We start from the raw sequence: 26,803 nt of genomic DNA on the forward strand, positions 1-26,803 counted from the left end.
AGTGAAGCGTTCACTCCAGTTACATGAAGAGAATAGTCCTTGTCTTCTGGCGAGCGTCAATGCTGCTGATATGGATGATAAATACTCTGACATAAATTGGTGGTCCTTTTTCTGCGTTAGTAGGGCAGAATAAATCATCCGGTCTTCCTCTGCAGTAGAGTTCCTGAACTTGGAGATGAGCATTTCATTAATTGCCCTGGATCAGTTAAGTCCGAAGAACATCCTTCTGGTCATAGTGTCTGTCTGTACCAGCTTTTTGTCATCAATCTTGTAAGATTTGGTCCGGGAGTTGTTGATGATTTTACAGTTCTCATCTATTTCTTGTGCCTTCATAAAGGGATCCATGTAATGTAGTGAGAACTTCTTTGCGTTGAACTGTGGGATATTAGGAGACTGGAACTTAGTTGCCTTTCTGAAGGCTGCGTCCAGGTCCTCTGGTACGCCCGAGACCAGGTCAATTGGAGGTAGAGTGATAGTGTCCACATCATCGTCCTTCATTAGGTATGTAAATGCTTCATTCTCTTCCTTAGAGGGTGACGCTAGGTCGGTAGCCATCCAATATTTTATCTCTGAGTCCGAAAATATGATACCGCCATCGTCCTCTGTATCATGTCCACTGGTATATGATCGTTGAATATCCTTCGTGCATGGAGATCTGCGTGGTGATCTACGTGGCGATGTGCGTGGCGATCTGTGTAGAGATGAGTATGTTGAACTACGTGTAGTTCTAGGAGGAGATCTGTATGGCGACCTGCATGGAGGTGAGCGTCTTCTAGGCTGGGATTGCCTTCCTGAAGGCAATATATTTCTAAGTGGTGAATCCCGTGACAACCTGCGAGGTGTTGTTGACACCCTTGAAGATAATTCAGACGACCTTTGCGCAGGTGAGAGGTTTTGTTGAGGGTCTGAGTCCTGAGACGTCTCTCTAAACCTTCTAGGAGGTGTAGGTTTCTTTCTCTGTGAAGTGGGTAGCCTACGTGAAGGTTCTGCATTAGCCTCATCATCTGATGACGATCTATTTTGTTCTGAAGAGCTTGCCCTCCTTCGCGCAGGTTTGCTGACGTCATGCAGTGTAGGTCTGCTCTTAGTCCTAGAGCTAGATCCTCTGGTAGGCCTCTCAGATGTATCATCAGTGTGGGGTCCTTCGTGCAGAACTGGATCCTCTCTGAGGTTGCTGACTTGGGCATGAGAGCCGCCTGGCTGTCCATCATGCGAGGTTCTTTCCTGCGCGAAGCGCTTCTCCATCATTTGTTGAGAGAATTGCTGCATGAAGGCCCTGGGGTTGAATGTCTGCGACGACTGTAGTAATGATGTCTTTCAGTGGCATTTAGAAGTTGTACATTGATGTCCAAGATATTTTTATGGATTAAACTTCTTTTTTAATTTCTCTATGACGTCATAACTGAGTTATGACGTCACAATGCAAGTGACATAACAGTACACTAGGGAGAGTACTGTATAAGTGAGTTTGAAGAGTTAATTACATAATGATGAAATTCATGCTAATACACAACAACTGCTAATTACACAAAGGTTCCTTGATAGCAGGCTTTCCAAAGAGAATAGTAGACTCGTTTTTTCTTGTATCTAAAGTTCATCAAAAGTTCATCAAAAGTTAATCAAGAGGTCCCATGCACTTGGCAGGTATACACCTTGATCACGATTAATTGCTGGTTTATGTCTCCTTATCTCGACAGCTTCCTGTAGTTTTCTCCGACGCCAGTCATTGTTATTTCTCGAAATCACCCTAATATCGTTCCACATGATTACATGACTTGGGTTATTTGCCTTGTGCTCCGATATAGCTGACTTATCATTTTGTTTGCATACTGATGACTTGTGTTCCGCAACCCGGGTGTTAATGGGCCTGAGAGTCTCGCCAATATATTGATCACCACAGCTGCATGGTGATCAATAGAGGATGTGTATACCAAATACCATGCAGCTGTGGTGATCAATATATTGGCGAGACTCTCAGGCCCATTAACACCCTTGCACTTGCATTGTGACGTCACAACTCAGTTATGACGTCATAGCGACAACGTCATAGTCCTAACTGCCAGTTCACCTGATGAAGGGACCTGGAATGGTCTCGAAACGTTGTGAGAGAAATTAAAAGAAGTTTAATCCATAAAAATATCTTGGACTGTAGTAATGTCGCGTCTGAGAGGGTAGCGATATGGTCCAGGGATCGCTGTGCCTCATGGATCTCTGCTGTCAGTGTAGAAGGTAACTCGGACTGCGTAGAGAGGGTTGCTGACGTTACCGTTGCTGAGGCCTGCGTCCTTTTCTTATACAGTATCTCTGGGATGAGTATCAACGGCTCATCATATAAGCCTCTTTCTTCCATCGGGACGATTTCAGCAGAAAAAGTCCTCGTAGTCTGTGAAGAACTCCCAGTAGAGCTGGTTGAAGCCTTAGGGGTGTAAGGCTTCTTCTGCGACGAAGATGGCCTCTTTTTCTTCATATGGGTTGAAGAGTTGTCCGACGTAGAAGACCTTTTCTTCGACGTAATGGCGGACCTCATCCCACGCCCATCTTCTGAGGACGCCTCTGGCAGGTCACTGGATGGAAGTATGTCGTCTGACAACGATAGACAGCTCTTTAGGGACTCAGCCGGTTTAGCCATGACTTGCAAAAGTCGCCTGGATTTATCCTTAGCACGCCTAAGTACAGAGAAATAATAATTATTAAATTCAATTTTTGTTAATTGCTGACATAATTTACAGCGAGAGCTGGAAGTACATATTGTTGTGCAACTGGGGCACAATAAATGCGGGTCTGCAGCAGATAACCTAAACCTACAACGAAAACAGGTTTTCATGAAATGTAAACAAACTCAACAATCAAGTGAAACCGTGAATAAACATTTAAATTTGCTAATAAATTTCAAACCATATTGTAGAAGGATACTCCCTGAAACTTTATAAAGGTAACTTATAGGGAAATAACTAAGTAAGCAAAGGATATAGTGCCGTGTTGGAGACACAGGTGCTCTCCCAACCATCCACTAGGGCAAAGAAGGAGAGAGTGAAGAGTGGGAAGACGGGTGGCGCCGTTTTCCCGCCAAAACGGAGAGGGAAGCAACTCATGGTGATTTTACGTCTGTTTTTTTAAGGGAGTTTCAAAAAGGAGATACAAGTGTTCCACTAACGTTCACGGAAGGAAGGAGACAAGAAATAATACATGAGTCAGGATAAGGAAAAATGTTTTGTCAGTGAACTTTTTTTGTTTTGAAAAGTTGCTTCATCGAATGGCACAAAATTAAATGATGCGATGAAAATCAATGAACATATTTCTGAGCGTTGCATTTTCCAATATTTATTCTGCATTTTATATATGTTAACTGGAAACAATTAATTCCTGCAGAAGCAATCAAAGGCCTTGGATCAAATAAAAATTTAATGTGTGTTATCCTCATCATCAACCCTGATAATACTGCTAGATATAATTATGAAATAGAAACATTTTTCATTTCATTTTCATCTATAAAAACATTGTCACATTGATATCATCATTGTTTGTTAGGGTACAATCTAGTTTCAATACTGGAATTTTACCCGTACCTGTTCCAGTGATTTGTCGATTGTATGAAGCAATTTGCTGGCGAGATGTTGATAGAATGTTGTACCACTTTTTTTCGAATTCGCCAGGCGATCTGAATACGTGTGGAAAAGCCACTGACAGTTGGGCTGCAATCGCCTGCCATGCAGATTTCTTTGTACTCACTGATACCTTTTGAGAGAATTTCCCTCTCAAAACACTCTTATTTTCTTCTATCAATTGTACAAGTAATAAATTTTCATCAGCTGACCAATTTGGTTTTCTTTTATCTGAGGCCCTTTCGTGTATGACAAAACTTCTATGTCAGTGACAGTACTCGTAGACATTTTGTTTACAATCTTGCCAAACAATATCGTCTGATTCAATCAGCGTGTGCAACCACTTCTCACTTCTCACATAAAACAAACTAATTAGTATATAGTTCGTAAATCAATTTCAATATGTATAGCCTATACAGTACACTCACCTCAAATATATTGACTTCCTTATTCGTAGATACAGTGGAATCAGCATCTTGTATCCAGGGTAAACAAACACGCCACATAAACGGAAGCGGAATTCCTACATTTCACTCCACTCCAACTGGGCCGTTTGTCGCTTTACGATGACGCCATTAGTTGGCTATAAATAATGCTAGGGGTTTCCCCAGGTCTGTGGGAATTCCGCACTCTCTCACGGTATTACAGTTATCTGTTTGTTAGAAACATATATGAAACTACGATAGAAATTGAAAGTGATAATACCATTGAAAAAGTATATTCCATGTACTTTATATGTTCAGTTGTGTTTTTTCTATTTCCATATCCATTTTTATATTTTTGATATATGAAAGATTCGGACATATAATGTGAGTGTACACTGAGAAAAAAGTGTAAAGTTACCTCATTTCACCCGACAGGTGCTTGTGTGATCACATGACTATCACGTGATAAAACATACGATCTCAGAAAAAGAAGAGTTCTATTGTTACTATAAATAGTTATTCAGTCCTTGGTTACAACACTTAAGAATTTTCTAAGAGTTGTCTGTCAGACTTAGCTAAAAGTTACTCTAAGATTATTTTTGATACTCCTAAGAATAACTTTGATCTAAGCGTGATTTTTAGGATTCTTAGATTGTTTCTAAGAAAATTCTTAGAATCTTTATTATACGGCCCCTGGATTATGTAATCTAAACTTTCGAAACTCCTCTTTGACATCCTTTTTCTGACTATATATAATCTCACACTAAATTTAATAATTTGAATAAAAGGCCGCTTTCTTTAATTTGGCATGTCCCTGTAAGATGTTTACAGAGAATAATAACAATGATAGTAAACCAGAGTAATGTAAAAAATGTCCAGCTTTAAAATGTAATAAAATGAGGCTGCGGAATCCAATAACAAACAAAACAAGTTACAAATCACACTGGACAACAATAATCGACTGTTACAAGTTTAAACAGTGTGCAATCTGATTGGACAATACTGTTTTGACAAAAATCTGTGTAAATACGCATTACATACAGTGTATTGTACAAGAAAAACAACAACCAAGCATTAGCCATGACCATAAGATGAATCCATTGAAGCCTTATCTCTAGCGGTATAGGGTCTGATGTAACAACCTCTGTGCTGCCGTGTACCCCTCACCTAACGAGCTTTGTGTGTGCATATAGAATTAGATATATACTGAGCATTGCTTTTGATTTCATATGTATCAATGTCATTTCATCTTGAACACAACTGGCGGAATAATGCACATACTAATGGTTTTTGAAATGGTAACTACGGCGTTAATATGTAGGCATTTTTTTAACATGCATGTGACGTTTCCGCTTTATAATACATACACTCATGTGCCATATTAAAGTTCACAAAATGGCCGCTGTGATTCTTGCCAGCAGTAGCTTCTTCTTTTAAATGAAAGTTTATTTCATCTTAGCAATAGTTATAGGGTATGAAATTTTAGGGGGTACAAATTTGACTTAACACCTGTTACATTTTGTAAACAAAAGGGGAATAACTCTCAAGTGCTTAGTATGACGTCTGCTCAAAGTGTCATGGCACCTAGAGGCAAAGAACTTACTGCCTATCAGCAAAAGCTCATATTAAGTTTGAATTCAGAAGGCAAGAGTGGAAGTGAAATAGGCAAAATAACTGGAATTAATAGGTTTACTGTCTGTAAATTTCTGAAGAGGTTTTCTCAAGGAGGAAATATAGAAAATTGTCAGAGAAGTGGCAGGAGAAGAAAATCAACTGACAGAGATACTAGGGCTTTATTGAAGATTGTTAAATGTAATAGAAGGAAGTCTCTTCAGGATATATCTTCACTTTGGAACCAGACATCTCAAGTAAGACTATAGACTAGTCAAATTTCTCAGAAATGTGAATGCATGAGGCATTTTTGAGTAAAAGCAAGCAAACAACATTTTCTGGGGTAGTTTTTCGTGCTGAATACGAATCTGTTGTTTGCTAAGCTCACAAATGCCTAATTAGGTCACAAATTGGGTTCAAAGGTGAATGAGTGCCAAATTCAAATTTTTTAAAAAGTGTTTTATTTATCATTCTCCATCCATACAATGAACTCAGTGTACAATATATTCATTAATAATGTTACCACAAGATTTCAAAATGTTGGATTTCATGGAAATGCTGAAGATAAAATTTCGTATTTTTGCAAATATCTCCCTTATGGAGCGACTTTTAGTTTTTGCGTGAAGAGCTACTTTTTACAAGCATTTTTGCTCAAAATGCAAAGCTTTTCCTTTTGTTGACAGAATTATATTCCAGGCAAACTGTTTAGGTCACAAAAATCGCATATTAAGCACATAATTACTTCAAAGGTTAATGAGTGTGACAGGATGCGATAGGCATTTTTTACATGTATGCCACACGAATGCTTTTATACTGCTTCACATGCATGTCAAATGAAACTGCTTTCATCCAGTAGTGAGTTTGATTAATGATTTTAGCAACATAATTACCCACAGAACATTTCAGGAAATCATAGGAACAGGTGGGAACCCTATCCGATAATGTGTCAAATACATAGTATGAAGATGAAGGCGAAAGTGGAACATAAATGCATACAATCCATGTTATGTGCTATGACTGAAGGATCGAGGCTGTACTAAAAGACTTTGCTATCACATGTTTGGTTTTAGGAATCTTTGTGCCGGAAGATTTTGTTAGTTGATGCACTGCACTGGTACTTTTTTATTCAAACGGTGCAGTGTGTGTGTACCAGGAGAGGTCATCAGTGGCGGTATATACGTAGCACTGGTGTAAGTTTGTTTCTATTCACAGGCCAAGGTTTATCATTTGAGCTTTGTATCATATGTCAGGAAACCAGTCAGTCTAAAAATACCTTCTACAACCAGACAGAACTGGTCATCTAATCCATCTTTGAGGCCACCCAGCTCAGGCACAAATTGAAACATTGCAAAGTTCGGTTATCTGTAGACAGGCTTTCGTTCCTCTTTGAAGAATCTCCTGGACGGCAACCGAATCTAAAATGGCACAAACTCTGTTATTCAGCATACACATTAGGGGAAAAATAAATGTAAGGCTTGCCAAGGAACAGTCCAATGCTTCACAAGGAAATGAACAGACTGGTGTTTCAGATGAAGGATACCGCTTTTTACGCAGGGGTACTTCAACAGTGGATTTGTACACAAATGCAAAATATGTACACAAGGCCTTTGTACGTATTGTAGACGTGTATGATTTAATAGCAGCCGAAGCATGCTATCATATTGACTGTCTAAGTAAATTTCTGTGGGATGCCAAAAGGGCAGAAACTGACAGCAAATGAGCTGATATAGCCAGGGCTTGGTTGTGTCAGGAGTTACGTCACAATGCAGAGAATGGACACGAATTTAAATTGTCTTCTGTTTTCATGAGGTACAAAGAATTAGCCAGTGATTCTATCAACCTATCATTTGATAAAGGAAACAAGTGCATTGTGGACTCTTGTCCCAGGTGCACGTTGCTCTGAGACTCCACAGTGATATCATGTCACATGTTGTGAGGTGAGTGAAGAAGCAGAGTAGGCCAGTGTACATGCTTCTGAACATCTTACTTGGTGGCCAAAGTCATGTTTATAATGAGTTTGAAGAAGGTGAAATAGGCGCATCTGATGTTGAACGGGTTAAGAACACAGGGTTAGAAGTACAGGGCACTTCGCACCAAGGTACCAAGTCCATCTTGTTTGATATTCTCACAAAAAGTGTGTCCTGCCCCCAAGAAAAAAGAAAAAGAAAATCTCCCAAAGACCAAGTTCCTTGAAAACACTGCCCCTGTTTGTGGATCTAGTGCTTGGAGAACCCGGGTGTAACTGATGATGTGCCAAGCATTCTATATGGTATAGCTCAACTAGTTTTCTTGACTGTGCATGTTGATTGGTGAAGGGTCATACCCATACCAACATGTTTAGGTGGTGCTTCCTTGTCCCCGCAAACACTGTAGACCATGTCTTGCCCCATACTACGAACACCTGTGTTCCTAATCCGTTCAACATCAGATACACGCCTATTTCACGTTCTTCAGAAGGAGGTACACTGGCCAACTCTACTTCTTCACTCACGTCACAACATTTGAATCCCGGATCTGACTTATCACTGCAGAGTCTCAGAGCAACGTGCTCCAGTGACATGAACAACAAATTCATACGTGACCCCAATGCACTTTGATAAAGGTCCCTTGAAGTCCCCTGTCTACTGAAATATGATGATGGGATGATAGAGTCTGACTCATTGGCTAATTCTTTGTACCTCATGAACACAGCAGACAATTCAAATATGTGTCCATTCTCTTCACGGTGACATAACTCCTGACATAACCAAACCATGGCCATATCAGCTCATTTGCTGTCAGTTTCTGCCCTTTTGACATCCCACAGAAATTAACTTAGATGTGATAGCATGCTTCAGCTTCTATTATATCATTCACGTCTATAATACGTTCAAATACCTTGTGTGCATATTTTGCATTTGTGCACACTTTAGAATGTATTATTATGGTAGAAACATGGCTCGTCTTCTGCTTGCTTTCGGAGCTGTGACAGAAAATACACAACGTCAAGTTCACTGTTGAAGTACCCCTGCGTAAAAAGCGGTATCCTTCATCTGAAACACCAGTCTGTTCATTTCCTTGTGAAGCATTGGACTGTTCCTTGGCAAGCCTTACATATATTTTTCCCTAATGTGTATATGCTGAATAACAGAGTTTGTGCCATTTTAGATTCGGGTTGCCGTCAGGAGATTCTTCAAAGAGGAACGAAAGCCTGTCTACAGATAACCGAACTTTGCAATGTTTCAATTTGTGCCTGAGCTGGGTGGCCTCAAAGATGGATTAGATGACCAGTTCTGTCTGGTTGTAGAAGGTATGTTTAGACTGACTGGTTTCGTGACATATGATACAAAGCTCAAATGATAAACCTTGGCCTGTGAATAGAAACAAACTTACACCAGTGCTACGTATATACCGCCACTGATGACCTCTCCTGGTACACACACACTGCACCATTTGAATAAAAAAGTACAAGCAGTGCATCAACTAACAAAAACCTCCGGCACAAAGATTCCTAAACCAAACATGTGATAGCAAAGTCTTTTAGTACAGCCTCGATCCTTCAGTCATAGCACATGGCTTGTATGCATTTATGTTCCACTTTCGCCTTCATCTTCATACTATGTATTTGACACAATATAATAATAATAGTAATAATAGGGCATTTCTAACGTGCATATATCCATACTGAAGTATGCTCAGAGTTCAGCAAAGTTGGAAAGACATCAGGAAAAGGTGAGTTTTCAGTTTTGATCGGAAGCTAGAGAAGTCACTGGTGTTCGAGAGAGGGAAGATCATTCCAGGCTGTTGAAGCTCGTGAGGCTTAATGATCTGCTGCCGTAAGCGAACACTGTTTACTCTAGGTACAAGCAGAAGGTTTTGTCCTGAGAACGAAGGGATCTAGCCGGTTTATATGGCATAAGAAGATTGAGAGATAAGCAGGAGCGCATCCAGACAGGCAGCGGTAGGTGAGGCAGAGGAGTTTAAAGCGGATCCGGTTCTCGATTGGAAGCCAATGAAGAGATTGAAGAATGGGAGAGATGTGGTCAAACTTCTTCGATCTAGTCACTTCCATTGACGCGCCGCAGCATTTTGGATTCGTTGAAGTCTCTGGATTTGATTTGTTTGCACCGGCTGGGAGAGAGTTACAACAGTCCAGGCAGGTCATTACATGGCATAAGGTGAGAGTTTTTGGCGAATCTATAGTCAGGCATTGCCTAATGGAACTGATATTGCGTAGAGCTGCAAAACAGATCCTAGAGAGATGTGGTATGTGATCATCCAAAGAGAGGTCGGAGTCAAGGATGACACCAAGATCTCCTACTTTCTGTGAGAATGGAATACTTTCTCCATCAAAATCAAGAACATTCAATGAGCACTGGGAGCAACGTTTTGCAGGACCCAGTAGAATGCACTCTGTCTTTGAACTGTTCAATTTCAGCATGTAGTCAAACATCCAGCTCTTGGTTTCCTCACAGCACTGTTGTAGGTCATTCAAGGCGGGTGTTGCTTGATCCATAGTGGGTAAGAAGACCTTGTACATCTGGGAATCATCAGCAAAGTGATGGCGATCAACATGGTGGGCTTCCATGATTTTCCCAAGATAATTGATGTAAAGACTGAACAAGACCGGACCTAAGACCGATCCTTGTGGGACACCACAAAATAGATGAGCTGGATAAGAGTAATGATCCTCTATCAGTACTTGCTGGTGACGGGACGACAGATAAGACTTGAACCAGCATAGAGCTGTGCCATCAATGCCATTATCAGATAGAGTTCCCACCTGTTCCTGTGATTTCCTGAACTGTTCTGTGGGTAATTATGTTGCTAAAATCATTAATCAAACTCACTGCATGAATGAAAGCAGTTTCATTTGACATGCATGTGAAGCAGTATAAAAGCATTCGTGTGGCATACATGTAAAAATGCCTATCGCATCCTGTCACACTCATTAACCTTTGAAGTAATTATGCACTTAATATGCAAATTTTGTGATCTAAACAGTTTGCCTGGAATATAATTCTGTCAACAAAGCCTTGCTTTGCATTTTGAGCAAAAATGCTTGTAAAAAGTAGCTCTTCACGTAAAAACTAAAAGTCGCTCCATAAGGGAGATATTTGCAAAAATACGAAATTTTATCTTCAGCATTTCCATGAAATCCAAAATTTTGAAATCCTGTGGTAACATTATTAATGAATGTATTGTAAACTGAGTTCATTGTATGGATGGAGAATGATAAATAAAACACTTTTTAAAAAAATTGAATTTGGCACTCATTGACCTTTGAACCCAATTTGTGACCTAATTAGGCATTTGTGAGCTTAGCAAACAACAGATTCGTATTCAGCACGAAAAACTACCCCAGATAATGTTGTTTGCTTGCTTTTACTCAAAAATGCCTCATGCATCCTTAAAATCCACATTTCTTGGAAATTTGACTAGTCTACTATGCAGGAGGACAATACAAAGGCGTCTTCATGAAAATGGTTTGTAGACAGACAATTCAGTGGAAACGTGACAATGACATTCAGACAATGAATTGGCCTCCTCAGTCCCCAGACTGTACTATCATTGAAAATGTACGGAGAACTCTGAAAATCAGGCTACAGAGACAGTTAAATCAAATAAAAACCAAGCAGGATCTGATAGATCACGTTCAAGGTATCTGGACATCACTTACTCCAGAGTACATAAAATCACTGTATTCTACTCTACCTAAGTGAATGAGGGTTGTATTTGCAGTAAATGGCTGTATTAGTAAATACTGAAAATATCAGGTAAGTGGCTTCAGGCATTATTTTGAAATCAAACTATATTTATATCTCACCACAGTTAGCGAGATTGTCCAAACCAAACATCACACCAGCTGCTAAACAAGCCATCAGACAACTAAAACAACATCCTGATATTGTCATCGCCCCAGCCGACAAGGGTAGAGCCACTGTAGTCTTGGACAAGGACCACTTCCACTCCATGGTGGACAACCTCCTAGATGACACATCAACCTACGAAAGGATGAAGAGGGATCCGACTACAAAGCTCAACCGTCAGCATAAAGCCACGCTAAAAACGCTGCATGATAAATATGAACTCTCAACAGATCTGTATCGTAAACTCACAGTATCTCACCCCCAGCCACCTTATGCCAGAGCAACAGTCAAAATCCACAAGAACCCCGTTAAAACTCGTCTACTAGTCTGTTCCTGTGACACTGTGGTCTACAGTACTGCCCAGTACCTTACCCAAGTACTCTCCCCGCTAGGTAAATCTGCCAACTCCTTCATCAATGATTCAACTGACTTCTGCTGCAAGATCCGTGACATCACCAACCCAGGTCCCATCATCAGCTACGACGTTGTGGACCTATTCACCAATGTACCTCGGGAAGAAGCCCTTCAAGCACTACGCCACAGAATTGACAACCTCCAACAACCCCTCAACACTAGCCTCTCTACCGACTCTATCATCAGCCTCACCACCGCCTGCATCAACTCCACCTACTTCACCTGGGGCGATGCCATCTATGAGCAAATCCACGGACTTCCCACTATCCCCCACCCTAACAGAAATTTACATGACCAACCTGGAAGATAAGGCCCTAGAAACTGCACCCTTCAAACCTTCCTGCTGGTACCGCAAAGTGGATGACACCTTTGTCATCCTCCAACCTCAGCAAGATCCAAAGCAGCTCCTCGCCCATCTCAACAACCAACATCCCCGCATCAAATTCACCATTGAAACAGAGCAGAACAACCAACTACCTTTCCTTGATGTCCTTGTATCCCGCACCTCCTGCAACCAACTCCAGACCTCTGTGTACAGAAAACCTACCCATACGGATCAATACATCCACTACAACTCCAACCATCCCCCTAAAGTCAAGACCGGCGTCATCTCTACATTGACCAGAAGAGCCAAAAACATCTGCTCAACAAACCTAAAAGAAGAAATTGAACACCTAAGGAAAGTCTTTGTAGAACGCAACCACTACCCATCTGAAATAGTAAACAGAGCCATCGAAGCAACGCTTTCACCTCCTGCCAAAAGATCTAAACCAAAATCAGCCCCCATCAAGATATCCATTCCCTACATAGGTAAACCATCACATCAAATCAGCCGACTCCTGAAACAACAGGCAGGCATAGACACAACCTTCTCAACGTCCTCCAGCCTCAACAACCTCCTCCATGCCAACGGAAGAAATCAACCCACCGTCAACAACAACAACCCGAAATGTGTTATTTATAAAATAAACTGTGATTGTGGACAAAGCTACATAGGTGAAACATCCCGACCCATCAACACCCGGTCAAAGAACATCGCACCTCTCTTGCTAACTCTGACACCAAATCAGCTATCTCTGACCACATCAAAGCTAACCCCAATCACCAAATAGAGTGGTCCGACTTCACCATTCTCGCCAACAACCAAACGGACTTCACTAAACGCAAGCTCACCGAAGCCATAAGCCCACCATCAAACGCCATAAGCCCACCATCAACCTTGACCAAGGATACTTCATTCCATCAGCTTATGATCCACTCCTCCACCAAGCCCAATCTATTGTATAAACATCGCACCTATTGTATAAACATCCTCTTCATTGTACCACTCCTGTATCTATACATCTCTGGCTTCCATTCACTATCCTTTGTGTACTCACTGGCTTCATCAGCTTACTGCTTAACCAATTATGGTATTATGTTGTTTCCTTTGTCAATTACAATGTATGTAGTTTCATTGTTATACACAGTATAAATATGCAGCTCCTCCACTTCATGTATCACTCTTGCTTGACAACGGTACAAGAATCTGTATCGAAACGTCGCACTCACGAAATAAAGAAGTTGTTATCCATAAAACTTGTTCCATATTATATTTTCAGTTGACTGATGTTCAATCTTCATTTCTGTCACAAAAAATGTGACACATGGTCGCAACTCGTTTAATACCATTGCGGCAATTCCGATTGTCTCGTTGGACCCGGAAATTGAAGCAACTCTCTATTATCGCGTATTGCTATTTTCTTACCATGGCACGCTGTACAAGCAGTAGCCGAGAGCCGCGATGCGGTCCTATACAGTCAAGACGTGACCCTGCATCACGGCCGAGAACACCACCTTCATTAATCCTATTCAGATTCTAGTGGCCGATTTCCCCTTGTATTTTCTTGAGATTTCTTAAATATATTTCCTGTGGGTTTTTGACTGACGAGTCGATATCGATGTACTCCCAGATAATTTCCCTATACATACACGTAACTGTCATATTTTGGTGATCATACATTTAGATATTAATGGGCCTGAAACCCGTTGAGTTCTTGTTTCAACGATAGCGAGCTGACATTTTGACATTTGTGCGCATGCGCCAAATTTCTATAGTCCGTACCGGAGGATGTTCTTCATTAGCGGTAGGCAATACTCTCTCTCGCCTCCCGTTTCGCGCCCTTGTGATTTGGGTGAATCACACTTAATGTATATTATATTTATCTGCTTTTTGTCATAATTTACAGATTTTCCTTGCAGAGAGGATTCCATTCATATCTCTACAAAAAGATATGTCCATGGGATCTAGCAGATTTATTAATGTACAACGTAGTGCACAGGACACTTAAGGGGGCACGATCTTGTCACTTTCACTCTCCGGGACCACGATTTTTCCAGTTCAACGCCTGGCCGAGAATTTCAAGTATTCTCAAAATTTTCGTTTCTGTGTTGTTAAAAAAAGATCCAAGCTGACTTTAGTTTAAGATTAGAATGTTATTAGTTATTACAGTCATAAATTACATTTCGCTGGACAATATGAATGTTTGAAGTTAATCTACTGTAAATTATTGTTAAACATGCGGGGTAGACATAGCTGTACAATATAGCAGTGTAGGAAAGATAGCCCGTCCCAACGTCCCAGACGGGTGAATTTTGTGGAGGACGGGTTAAAAAAATATCTAGTCCGTCCTCATGTCGGGTCAATTTTAGCAAACCAATGACATATATATAATGATTATAACCTTTTTGAATATTTACTGCCGAAGGTGTTTTTTTCATATTTGGAGGACAGGCCAGATTTTGGCAGGACTGGTAAAAAATTTGACCTGCCAGTCCTGTGGACAGGCTAGATTTCCTACATCTTTCCTACACTGAATATAGTCTGGTTATGTAAAACAAGGTCACAAATTTGTCGTATTCACAGACTGTGTATGAGATATATTTTTCTGAATGATATAGATTTCAGGAGGTGTGTTTTAGCTCGGTAGTATTATGGAGATAATTTTTTGAGTAGACGTAATGTTTGTTGCAAGGTATATCAAATTCAGACGTCATTACATTTTTCTTGAAATCCAAAAATGAGGTGATTCTATTCTACATTTAGTTTAGTACCGGATTTATTTTCTATCTATTTTATAAGGTTGTAGCTCAATAGTTTTACCTGTGTACATTCAAATAACAAATGAATGACATTTTCAGTTTCAGCATTGCAGAAAGAATACAGAGAATATGCTACAATTTTATATTGGAACATGTTTTTATCTGTTTCAGCATTCTATGAACAGTATGGTGTTGGAATTATCTTAACTTTGTCTTATACGTTGTTCTTAACGGTAAATAGTTTTCCATCCAATTATATTTCGATATTTATGTATAAATATCATTTTGCCATTGTTATTGACTATGTTTTCCTTTAAGGCAATATCCTTTACACTGCAGCATAGATTAATCTGCATACTTTTCCCTCCATGTATAAAGTTCTGAGGTTACAAGGATCGAATGGTTCTTTCAATATGCTATCCAATGGTACAGAATCTGAGATTCTTTCCATAGATCTTTTATAGATTTGATAAGATCTGTATGTTCTCAAAGAAAAATACTTTAGAGGATATATTAGTACAACAGAATGTTTCACTTTAGGAAAGTTATTAATATATTTTTAAATGTATATACACACATATTTATTAGGAATTATCCTGGTTATGAAATTTGTATTATATCTATTTATTGACAAAGGCGTTTAATGATTCACTAGGTGTACGTTTGTCACAAACGTTTAACGATGTACTCGTTTTGTTTTTATCCCCCCCCGGCATATAATGTGGGGGGATATAGTCGACGCCGTATTCATTTTGTTTCCGGAGCATAACTCAAGAACCGTTCATTATGTTTCAACAAAACTTGGTAGATATAACAAACAGAACCTTAAGTGGTGCCTTTTGCTATTTGCAGAATTTTGTGATTTATTATTTTCTCGGTTTCTATGGAAACGATTCGTACTTAGTCCCAAAAGGGAGGGGTGAGCTTCATTTCCGGAGCACAACTTGAAAAGCATTCAGTATCTTTCAAATGAACTTGGCAGATATATTAGGCAAATTTTGAAATGGTGCCTTTTGCCATTTACACTTTTTGGCATTTATGTTACTCATGATTTCCAAGGAAACGATTTGGACTTAGTCTTAAAAAAAATAAAGCTGGACTTTAAGTAACTGTCAGATGATTTGTTCTTTCAAATATGTGGGGGCCGGGGGGATATGTCATATTCTGATGACTCTTGCTTATAATATACACGACGTAATCACTATATATATAATATATTGCCAATAATCCCATGACATGATATTAAACTGTTCACTTTATTTCTGCAAGAACTGTACAAAAAAAACGTAAAAAAACCCATGACATGTCCTCCTTTTGACCAATCGCAAGCATCCCTCTGACAGTTCCGTACCAAAAGGGTATTTTTAAGTTCACCTTTCTTTGTATTATTATGAAGAAAATAGCAACATGATAATGAACAATCAGAAGCCAGATCCGGGCATAATATTCGAGCATAAATATTACATTTGATTTTCGCGAAACAGGTGCTCGCGTTGTACACAGTAAGATACATAGTAAACTATCCAATTGTTTATCTATCCAGGACATTATTCAAATGGTGAGCGAGTGAGTTGAGATTATAGTCACACCGGCAATATTTTAGCCATATCGCGGACTAAAACAATTCATTTATCACTCCCTCCATTTCTGGTGTCCTTCGCCGTGATATTGCTGGAATATTGCTAAAAGTGGCGTAAAACAATACACACTAACTTCATCTCCATCAGATTACCTGGAACGGAAATTAGGTGAGATATATACTAAACAACATACAGATGTTATCTTTCTCCGGCGTTGCCAAATATGTACTACATGCAACTAATGTGGTGTCTTATTTTCAGTAATTTCATTACATTTGAAAATAAGGCTCGATCTCTGTTAATAATGATGAAACGTTAGTCAAAATACATCTCCAAAATCAAGAGAGTTTGGGAATCTAAGAACTAATTTCTAGGTAGATAGCACCATCCATTTAGCTATTACCTTCTTTCTCATGAGCGATTTCCTAATTCATTATAATTTGTGATACTACCAAAACGTATCCGGTTACAATGTGGATTTTTGTATTGAAACAGATTGGCTCATCGTATATATATGTTTGTGTGTGTGTGTGTGCGTCGTGCCCTTTCAGATGCGATGGCGTATGTGTCCTCTCTGTTGTCGCTTGACGTCAGAGGAAAATCAACTTTCGTCAACAAGCCATTTTTCACATAAAACGTAGAAAGTTATACATAAGCATACAAATCAATTTCATATATTGTTATGTCGTTCAGATATCACGAAGTATTTTATTCGCACAAAGTTTCATTAAAGATTCCAAATAAAGAAATCATCACGTTGTAAACGGAGACATTTACTGCTTTTCAACGCATAATAAAATTGCGGACAACCTTTAACAAAGTCTACTTTCCAAATCGCCTGTGTATTTGTGATTCAAATTTACATCATCGGATAAGAAATTTTAATACAGATACATATCTGTGTTATAGCCGTAGCTAGAAGCAGTGCATCACTAACGCAATTCTCGCTCAACGTTCATTTTTCAGAACTTCAGAGAAAATAAACCTCTGCTTCCAGGGAGTTAAGTCTTCTGTGCACTACGTTGTACATTAATAAATCTGCTAGATCCCATGGACATATCTTTTTGTAGAGATATGAATGGAATCCTCTCTGCAAGGAAAATCTGTAAATTATGACAAAAAGCAGATAAATATAATATACATTAAGTGTGATTCACCCAAATCACGAGCGCAGGAAACGGGAGGTGAGAGAGAGTATTGCCTACCGCTAATGAAGAACGTCCTCCCATACGGACTATAGAAATTTGGCGCATGCGCACAACATGATAAAATGTCAGCTTGCTATCGTTGAAACAAGAACTCAACGGGTTTCAGGCCCATTAATATCTAAATGTATGATCACCAAAATATGACAGTTACGTGTATGTATAGGGAAATTATCTGGGAGTACATTGATATCGACTTTTCAGTCAAAAACCCACAGGAAATATATTTAACCCATTCAACACCGCAGGCCGCTTAAGCGGCCACAACGTTATGAGTCCCCAGACACCGGAGGCCGATTAAGCGGCCAGGCAGTAGTCACGTCAAAATGAGACATAATTTTAGGAACCTACCTGACTTATGATTCATATATTAAATCTATCACATTTCACAATGTCTGAAAGCACTTATTAAATTTCAATTTATCATATATTATCAGCTGAATTAAAATTATAAACTATTTTTCGCAATGAAAACAACGATTCTCGGACACATGCTTCGGCAGTGGGTCCACAATAACATTGTCAAAGAGCAAAGTAACGATGTTTCGAGGAAATCATTAAATAAATTGAATAAACTAATGAATAAAATCAACAACAACATTCATAAAAGTTGTCAAACGTTACACATAAAATTACTATTTCCATCTTTTTGTGCGATCATGTAATGTAAGTCAAGTCATTGACAAGTGACATCTCGGCTCTCGCCGCCTCAATTTTCACGCTCGGACACGATGTTTAATGCAAAAATATATGCATGAAGCATTTTTGTCACAGGCCATAACCTAGCACGATACGTCCAATAAGTTCCATAATTTACATATAGGTAGCGATTTCTTGCTTAATATGTTCAAAATAGCATTATATTACCCAAACCTTTCGCCTAAATCTAAAAGTTTTCGTTTACGAGGACGGTATCCATTGCCGTAATATGATTGGCTGCCTTAGGTCACGTGTCTGATTTTGACCAATCACGACTCTTACAGCAGACTGTAGCGAAAAAGCGTCATTAGAAACCAATTTTTATCCAATAAAATCGCTTCTTACAACTCTGAAAATACTCTCGGCAAGGGTTCAGTGATGTTGTTGATGTTCAGAGCTTTAGAACGATACCCGACATCAAACGATTCGCCTCCCATGTTATTCATACGAAGCTTCGAAAATGGAGGTATTTTCCGTTGTTATGTCATGTTACCGAGCGGAAAGCCACAGATATCGGGAAATAGGCGACCATACATATTATTTAAGAAATCTTTTTATAATAATTTTCTGATGACGTAAAAATGAAAATATAAAAGAAAAAGGCACGGGGATGTTATGACATGTCACAAATGGAAAAAAATCGCCACAGTTTTTGCTTCTTTCATGGTTTATCTGGACGTTATAAATGTAAGCTTGCATTTTCATTCAAAAATTATTTTATTTAAGTTGTAGTTGTATTATTTGAATAATATTAAAAAATAAACTTCATATTTTTCAACAGTAGGATTAGATCTTTTAAATGGTGTATGGGATGTAGTAGCAATAACGTTTTACAAGCTTATAATTTCCTTCATAAACATAGGCTTCATCTATGACCTCAGAGTCTCTGGGAACTCGGTGTCATGGCAGTAAATGCCTCTGGTTGACTGGTGTTGAAAGAGTTAAACAGCATTAAAATTGGTACACATAAACCCTAGAGGGTACAAATACATAAATCACTAACTGGCATCGTTATAAATGAAACCCGTCATTAAAACTACTCATTTAAATGACCTTTAATTCATTTCGACCTTTAATTGACTTAAATCGACCTTTTGACAACAGTGCACAATTCTCACCCATGAACGAAATTTCAACCAATCAGGAGGGCGCCTCTGTGACGTCATATGAGGAATAGCTTTGAGAGCCGATGCAGAATTCATCTACATTTTAGGGGGTAAATTATCGTGTTTACAGGCTTGTATAAACCTGAAATCGTGACAATTGTTGTGGAAAATGAAAGCTATATGTTCTCACAATCTACTGTCATTTAATTTTGTCTCCTGCTTTGCCTAGTTTCGAGTTACAACTTGTTTTCATAGGCGATTCTGTCAAAATCGATTGGTGTCGTTAGGCCCTATTTGTATAATGACTGATCCAAATTGATCCCATTTCTGTGTTGTTTTACCTCGATATTTAATCATGTCATGTAAAAATCTGTTTGTATTCTCAAAACAGTGTCGGCCCATAAGTTTTCACATGCAATACAGCAATTAATACTCCCTCGTTGTAACCCGTGTTAGGTGGTATAAACCTACACATGTTATTTGTCATCATTCACTTGATGGTCAGTTAATGAATTTATAACAGGTATAATTAGTGGTAACACACTTAGATTACCGACAAAGGTTCCCATTTGGCATTTCTTGTGTCTGGAGTAAATATTCAACATTATAAACATCGATCAAAGGATTAACCGATAACACGCTGATTGATTAATTACTTTTATCTTACACAGCGGAATTGTCAAAGGTAGTGTTTATGTATGTAGATTTACTAATCTATACTGAATACACTCTGTCGTGTGGGTGTCTGCGTAAAAACAACGTCCTTCTTTCAAAGGATTAACCCGGCAATACATTGATTGATTGCCCATTATTGGCTAACTAAATTACTGTTTTAAAGAAAGGCGGACATTATGCAATTAGTTGCCAGGTGTGCTATCTTGGGTGACCAATGAGACTATACACCAATACCTGAAAAGATTTATCACTTTTTCGTATATTAAACTGTTAAAAGACACATCATTTGGAACAGTTTTGTGGATATTGATGGATACATTCCTCGAACAAGGTAATGGACCTGATATTGTTCCTATAACTTTAATCTGTTTTAATTTTAATATTTGCATTTTGTTTTATTCATTTGTCGTAGCATTCAACAGAATCATTGTTTTCGCCGTGAAGTGTAATGAGACAGACAACATGCACTAGGGTGTGTGTGCGAATTATGATTCACATTGGCAAACTATAAAATGTCTAGATATTACAGTTCTGTTATAAATTCACTATAAGTATCAGCAGATCGTCTGCTTTTTATTTAGTTTCAAAATGCATACAAGTGTGATAATAAACTAATTAGGATTATAAGACCAAATATAAAGACGCACATTGACTAGTATCTACATACTGGTGAGTGGACATTAACCATGGGAATGTAGCAAGAAATTTATCGCGCAGTATTGTGACTTGACCCCACCTGCGGCTTCCGTGGAAGAAATCGTTATGTTATAAGTTGTGTCATGCAAAATCCGTTTGGTTATGATTCCAATACATATTTAACAACGAGTAGAAAGTAGTCTTGATTTTCTAACTTGATGAAAACAAACTATAATCTCATTAATTCTAACAGATTTTTTTATTTTTAAAAATGGCGGCGCCCTTTCGGGAACATCCGCCAGTCTGAGGATAAATGGTATTTAGGTTTGTTTTCACCGAGTTACAAAATCAAAACTACTTTCTACTGGTAGTAAAATATGTATTTTATTGATGGCCAATAGGATTTTGCATGACATATAATATATCATAACAATTTCTCTCGTGGCAGCGAGGTGGGTGTCAATATAATACTACTTACAATATTATTGTTACTTCGACCACAACCTCACTTCCGAGGAAGAAATCGTTATGTTACAAGTTGTGTCATAGAAAATCTTTATGGTCATCAATCATATGCATATTTTACTACAACTAGTAAGTAGTTTTGATTCTTTAACTTCCGTGAAGCGATCTGAACACAAGTAAGATATCGTTTCAGGCTTCCCTGCGCTTCGCCAGCACTCACAAACATAACCCATTTAGCACGCGAACTGCGGGGTCCTGTGGAAATCTGTGCATGGGGACACCATCGCCCGACCCTAGGAGCAATTGACGACAAAGCAGCGATTCGGCATGTCGCCGTTGATGTCGAGAAATCATCAAAATGATGGCGTGCTACACATTTTCTATACAACTAACTGAAAATCGTTCCTCATATGGCGTCACTGCAGTGCTCTGGGGCAGAGTTACGTAACCTGTCTGTGGTTTTTGGTTGGCGAGGGAAGGAAGCTTAATTTTTGGCCACTTTTAATTTATTAATTAACCACAAGTTTTTAAAGAATAAATTTGGTATTAATTAACCACAAGTTGGTTTAAAAAATAAATTTGGTGTTCTTTAAGAGTTCCAATGAAAGACTAACCACAATCAATCTGTTGAGCAGCATTTGTAATGGTTAGAAAGAGTAACAACAAAACAGAGAAATTCAACAAAATTGATTTAAGTTCAAACGGCATTAAAATTGGAAAAATAAATAAATAAAATACAAAATCAAAATATGAGATGCACGCCTTTAGTGTCCCTATAAAGCACATGTGTAATCTAAAAGAATTCCATAAAGTATTTTTTGAGGAGAAGTGGATAACGTACACCCCCTGTTGGATGGAACGAACACTGGCTGAATAGAACAAAATTCAACAATTAAGTTCAAACATCTGTAAAAGTGACAAAAGTAAGAAATTGCATAAAAAATTATGAAATGCACACCTTTAGAGTCCCTACAAAAGACATGTAGAAGTTCCCTTAATTCTGCTGAGCAGTTTTTGTGGAGAAGTGGATAGACTTCATCCCGTATTACACTATCATCATAGAGAAATTCAGCAAAATGTACCTAAGTTCAAACGTCTCTAAACTTACAAAAAAAACCAAGAAAATAAAAAAACAAAATATGAGATGCACACCATTAGAGTCCCAAGAAAGCCCATGTATAAGTTCATTGAATTCCACAGAGCGGTTATGGTGGAGAAGTGGATAGAATACATTCCCTGTTTCGTACGGACGGACTGACGGACGGCCACTAGAATCTGAAAAGGATCGGCCGTGGTGCAGGGTCATGTCTTGACTGTATAGGACCGCATCGCGGCTCTCGGCTAGGTCATGTCTTGACTGTATAGGACCGCATCGCGGCTCTCGGCTACGTCAGCGGCTATACTACACAAATTAAACGTTATTCCATACTTACATGACATGTGCTGATTCACCTTTGATAGCCAGAGTATCCATTTGAGAGACATTTTAGCGTAAATCACACTCCACAGGCGATAGATGCATGCCATTGGATATACGACAGGCGATCGATGCATGAAACCTCTAGATCGCTGATTTCTCGCTTGACATGGATATACTCAGCCACGAAAGTATTCGTTTTCGTTTTACAACTATATATCTCACCTTCTTAAAGCCCCTTTATTTGGCCTTATTAGGCCGTTTTGACCGCTTATTGGCCGATATCGCATTTCTGTCAGACGGAAGTTTACCATTCGTAACTACTCGGGTCATTCCGGCAAGCCGGATGGCGTCTCGTACCCCAATCTCCTACCCAGAGTTCCATGCGGGTAGCCAGCATAGTACCTCTGAGACAGGCCAGAAAAATGTGACGATTCGTCACATCTTGCACCGTCCATTCAATATAATGTACATATTTCTTAACTCTTGTATTTTTGACGAGCCTAAACATCTAATTAAATAACTTTGATAGAATGGCTTAGTTTCAAAATGAAATTGTTTCCTGTTTCCATGGCAACAGGTTTGACTTTTACCCTGTCCATTTATAATAATGGCTTGTAGCTGAGCTAAATAGAAATGTCATTTTATGTTTGATGACTATACGCCCGTTTTCAACTATCAAATATCAACAAATTTGTATATATATACCTTCACATGGCGATATACAATACATGATATGTTTATATAGACAGGGGCCATATAAATATGTACCTTCACATTATGATTTACGAAACATGATGTGTTTATGTAGACAGGGGCCATATAAATATATACCTTCACATGGCGATATAGAATACATGATATGTTTATAAATATAGACAGGGTCCATATAAATATATACCTTCACATGGCGATATACAATACATGATATGTTTATATAGACAGGGGCCATATAAATATATACCTTCACATGACGATTCACGAAACATGATATGTTTATGTAGACAGGGGCCATATAAATATATACCTTCACATGGCGATATACAATACATGATATGTTTATATAGACAGGGGCCATATAAATATATACCTTCACATGACGATTTACGAAACATGATATGTTTATGTAGACAGGGGCCATATAAATATATACCTTCACATGGTGATACGCCAAACATGATGTGTAGATGTAGATGGAGGTCATATATTTTTAAACTATCACGTGACACTGACTGACTCAATGAAAATAGCTACGGTAGCATGTTAATTCTTTCAAAATTAGAAACAATGCGGATATTTATTGATCTGACATATGTTAATATTTTTACCTCGTTTTTTTATGTGAATAGGAATGCAGAGAGCTGCTTCTGTAATGTGTCTGTCTTATATGACTACTTATTTAGTTGAGACTGAGAGCATTTCGTGGGTGTTAGCGTAGTGAGTGTAACACAGGTTATATATCTTTCTTAGTTGGATCACACAGGTCATAGTTATTAGGTTGTTGTTTTTCGAATCGGTGGTAATCTCTCTCTCTCTCTCTCTCTCTCTCTGTCTCTCTGTCTCTCTCTCTGTCTCTCTCTCTCTCTCGTTCTCTCTTTCTCTCTCTCTCTGTCTCTCGTTCTCTGTCTCTCTCTCTCTCTCTCTCTCTCTGTCTCTCTCTCTCTCTCTTACCCTCTCTCTCTCTCTCTCTCTCCTACCCTCTCTCTCCCACCTCTCTCTCTCTCCTACCCTCTCTCTCTGTAACAAAACATACACAATCATACAATCCATAATTTTCATTCAGCATTACATTACAGTGTATACAAATGAAGGAATGATTACTAAAGACATTTGCCTTACTCAGATATCCACTTCTAAATACAGTTAATACGTGTCTGTGCTCATGGGAACTAATGTTTAACAAATATTTTTCACAGTTAAGTAAAGACTTATTCGAATTATATAATGTGAGAGAATCACTCTGAAAATAATATCAGTTCTGATGAGCATATTCTTTAACACGTTGACTAAAGAGATACAAAAATGATAGTAAGAAGTTCCTTTCATTACCCTTGCCAAACATGAACTAGTAAAAAACAATTGTGTTAAATTTCAATAATACCACTGCAAATTTCCAAATATTTAATAAAGTATTGATAACTATGATAGGTCCATAATACAACGAACCTTGTTAATAAATTAGTATGTCATACAAAGAAGGTACCTATTTGTAGTAGCGTTGTAATGTTTCATATTTTCTAACAATCACGCCTTGCTTGATATAGCCTCAACCTATCGTTTCAATTTTAAGGTGAAGAAGAACGCCGTCCAGTCTCTGGTTAGTATGATAAGGTTTATATATTAAAAGCAGCTTTATGTTAATGCCCAAGGAATTTCTCCGAAGTTCCCATTGACATAGCCTGAAATATGGTGTGGGGAAATTATTATTTTATATAATAAGACCTGGTATTGGCCACACAGCGGACAGAACAATGGTTTACCTATATATAGACCATTCTTAGCCAATATGCATGACCTCGAGGTCAAATCGAAAGCGAGGCTTAAATAGGTTGACCCAACCTTGAAAATGGCGACCTCGAAAAGGAAAGATTACTGCTGTGTGCCTTTGCATTGGAGTGATGCCTGTAAGGATTTTACGGTATCTTTTCACCTTATTCCCAAGAATAAGATCAGAAGAAGGCAGTGGTTGACGAAAATGAGGAGAGATCCTGGAAAATGATTCATAGTAAGTACAAAATAATTACGGCACATGGCATAGTCTAGATCTGCCGTGTAATGTACAAACTGTTCACTATGCAAGGTTTTAATATCAGGGGCACATGTACAATGTGAATGTCACACACACACACAGACACATTCAAACCCACCCACCCCAGCCCCCACACATTGTCATGTTCAAAATCAGTGATCCCCCCAGTTCATATGTACACAATTGACCCTCCCCTGCCTCCCAAAACAAACTGGGAGACACCCCAACCCCCACAAACACCGCACCTAAAGTCATCATCATCCCCCTAGTCTTAAATTATGAACGGTCCAATATATTAAAAAAAAATTAAGCATATGGATATGTGCAGACACTCTTGTCATGATGGCAAGGGAGGTTTATTTGCAAATATTCTGTATCCGTGAAATTAGATTGGCTGCAAATCAAAGTAACATTTCAAGTACATATACATTTGTATATGCAGGACATACACATGCTGTTAAAAAAATCTTAAATATGTATCTACTTTCAAAATTACTGGATACTGACCATTACTTCAGGGATACAGGACATATTACTGGACAATCTAATTACACCAACTGAAATATATTTAGTGTTTAAATATCCATTTCAGATGCTGCTAATTAAGAGTCAGAGAGCATGTCACCAGCTCAGGAACCTCCCATAAGGAATCTACCACAGTCACCATCTCAGATACAGTAAGAATGTCAGATCGTATTAAGTTCATTTTGCCAACTGACATGGTTTTAAAGAATTTAATACAACTGAACTTTGACCTATATGCTATGTTATTTACATATAAAAATATTGATTGCCCATACTGTCTAAAATATGAAATGATGTTAGCAACTATTCCTTGATGTATATTTGTAATTCCAGAGATATATTTATTGTTTGTGTGGTCGAAGAGATAATAGTTATGCTTTACAATGCTTATATTACAGTGAATCAGAGAGTGATACAGCAGCCACTGACCCCAGTCCTACATAGAACAACTCCAGCAAAACTTACATGAACAGGGGAGGCAACTCAAGGAAAAGGTTGACAAAATAGAAAAATTGAACAGAAAACTTGAACTTGAAAAGTTTGGAGTTTGTAAATTCATGTATGATGATAAAAATTGATTGAACATTTTACAGTATTCCATCATTTCAAACATTGGCACTGATTAGCTGGAACTTTTTCATTTGTTGAATATCTTCCCAGGTTTTGTGAAGTACCTTGCCCAAACAGCACAAAAATTGACAGACATGAATGTAAATGAAATTGTTTGGTGCTTTTGTGTTGTGTAAATGATGGATGAAAAAAGA

General features: G+C 38.5%; 1 protein-coding gene across 1 annotated transcript in view; it reads right to left on the reverse strand.

Annotated features, from left to right (window-relative positions):
• LOC124254796 overlaps positions 1–22,844 on the reverse strand; it is a 45,702-nt gene extending 22,858 nt beyond the window's left edge. The window contains exon 1 of the mRNA XM_046688646.1: positions 22,782–22,844. Coding sequence (XP_046544602.1) covers positions 22,782–22,833 — 52 coding nt within the window. The 5' untranslated portion in view covers positions 22,834–22,844. The remainder of the gene's footprint in view (positions 1–22,781) is intronic.
• Positions 22,845–26,803: the final 3,959 nt, after the last annotated feature.

Source organism: Haliotis rubra, unplaced genomic scaffold (genome assembly GCF_003918875.1).
Source record: "Haliotis rubra isolate DU_JTF1 unplaced genomic scaffold, ASM391887v1 Scf583, whole genome shotgun sequence".
Taxonomy (NCBI): Eukaryota; Metazoa; Mollusca; class Gastropoda; order Lepetellida; family Haliotidae; genus Haliotis; species Haliotis rubra.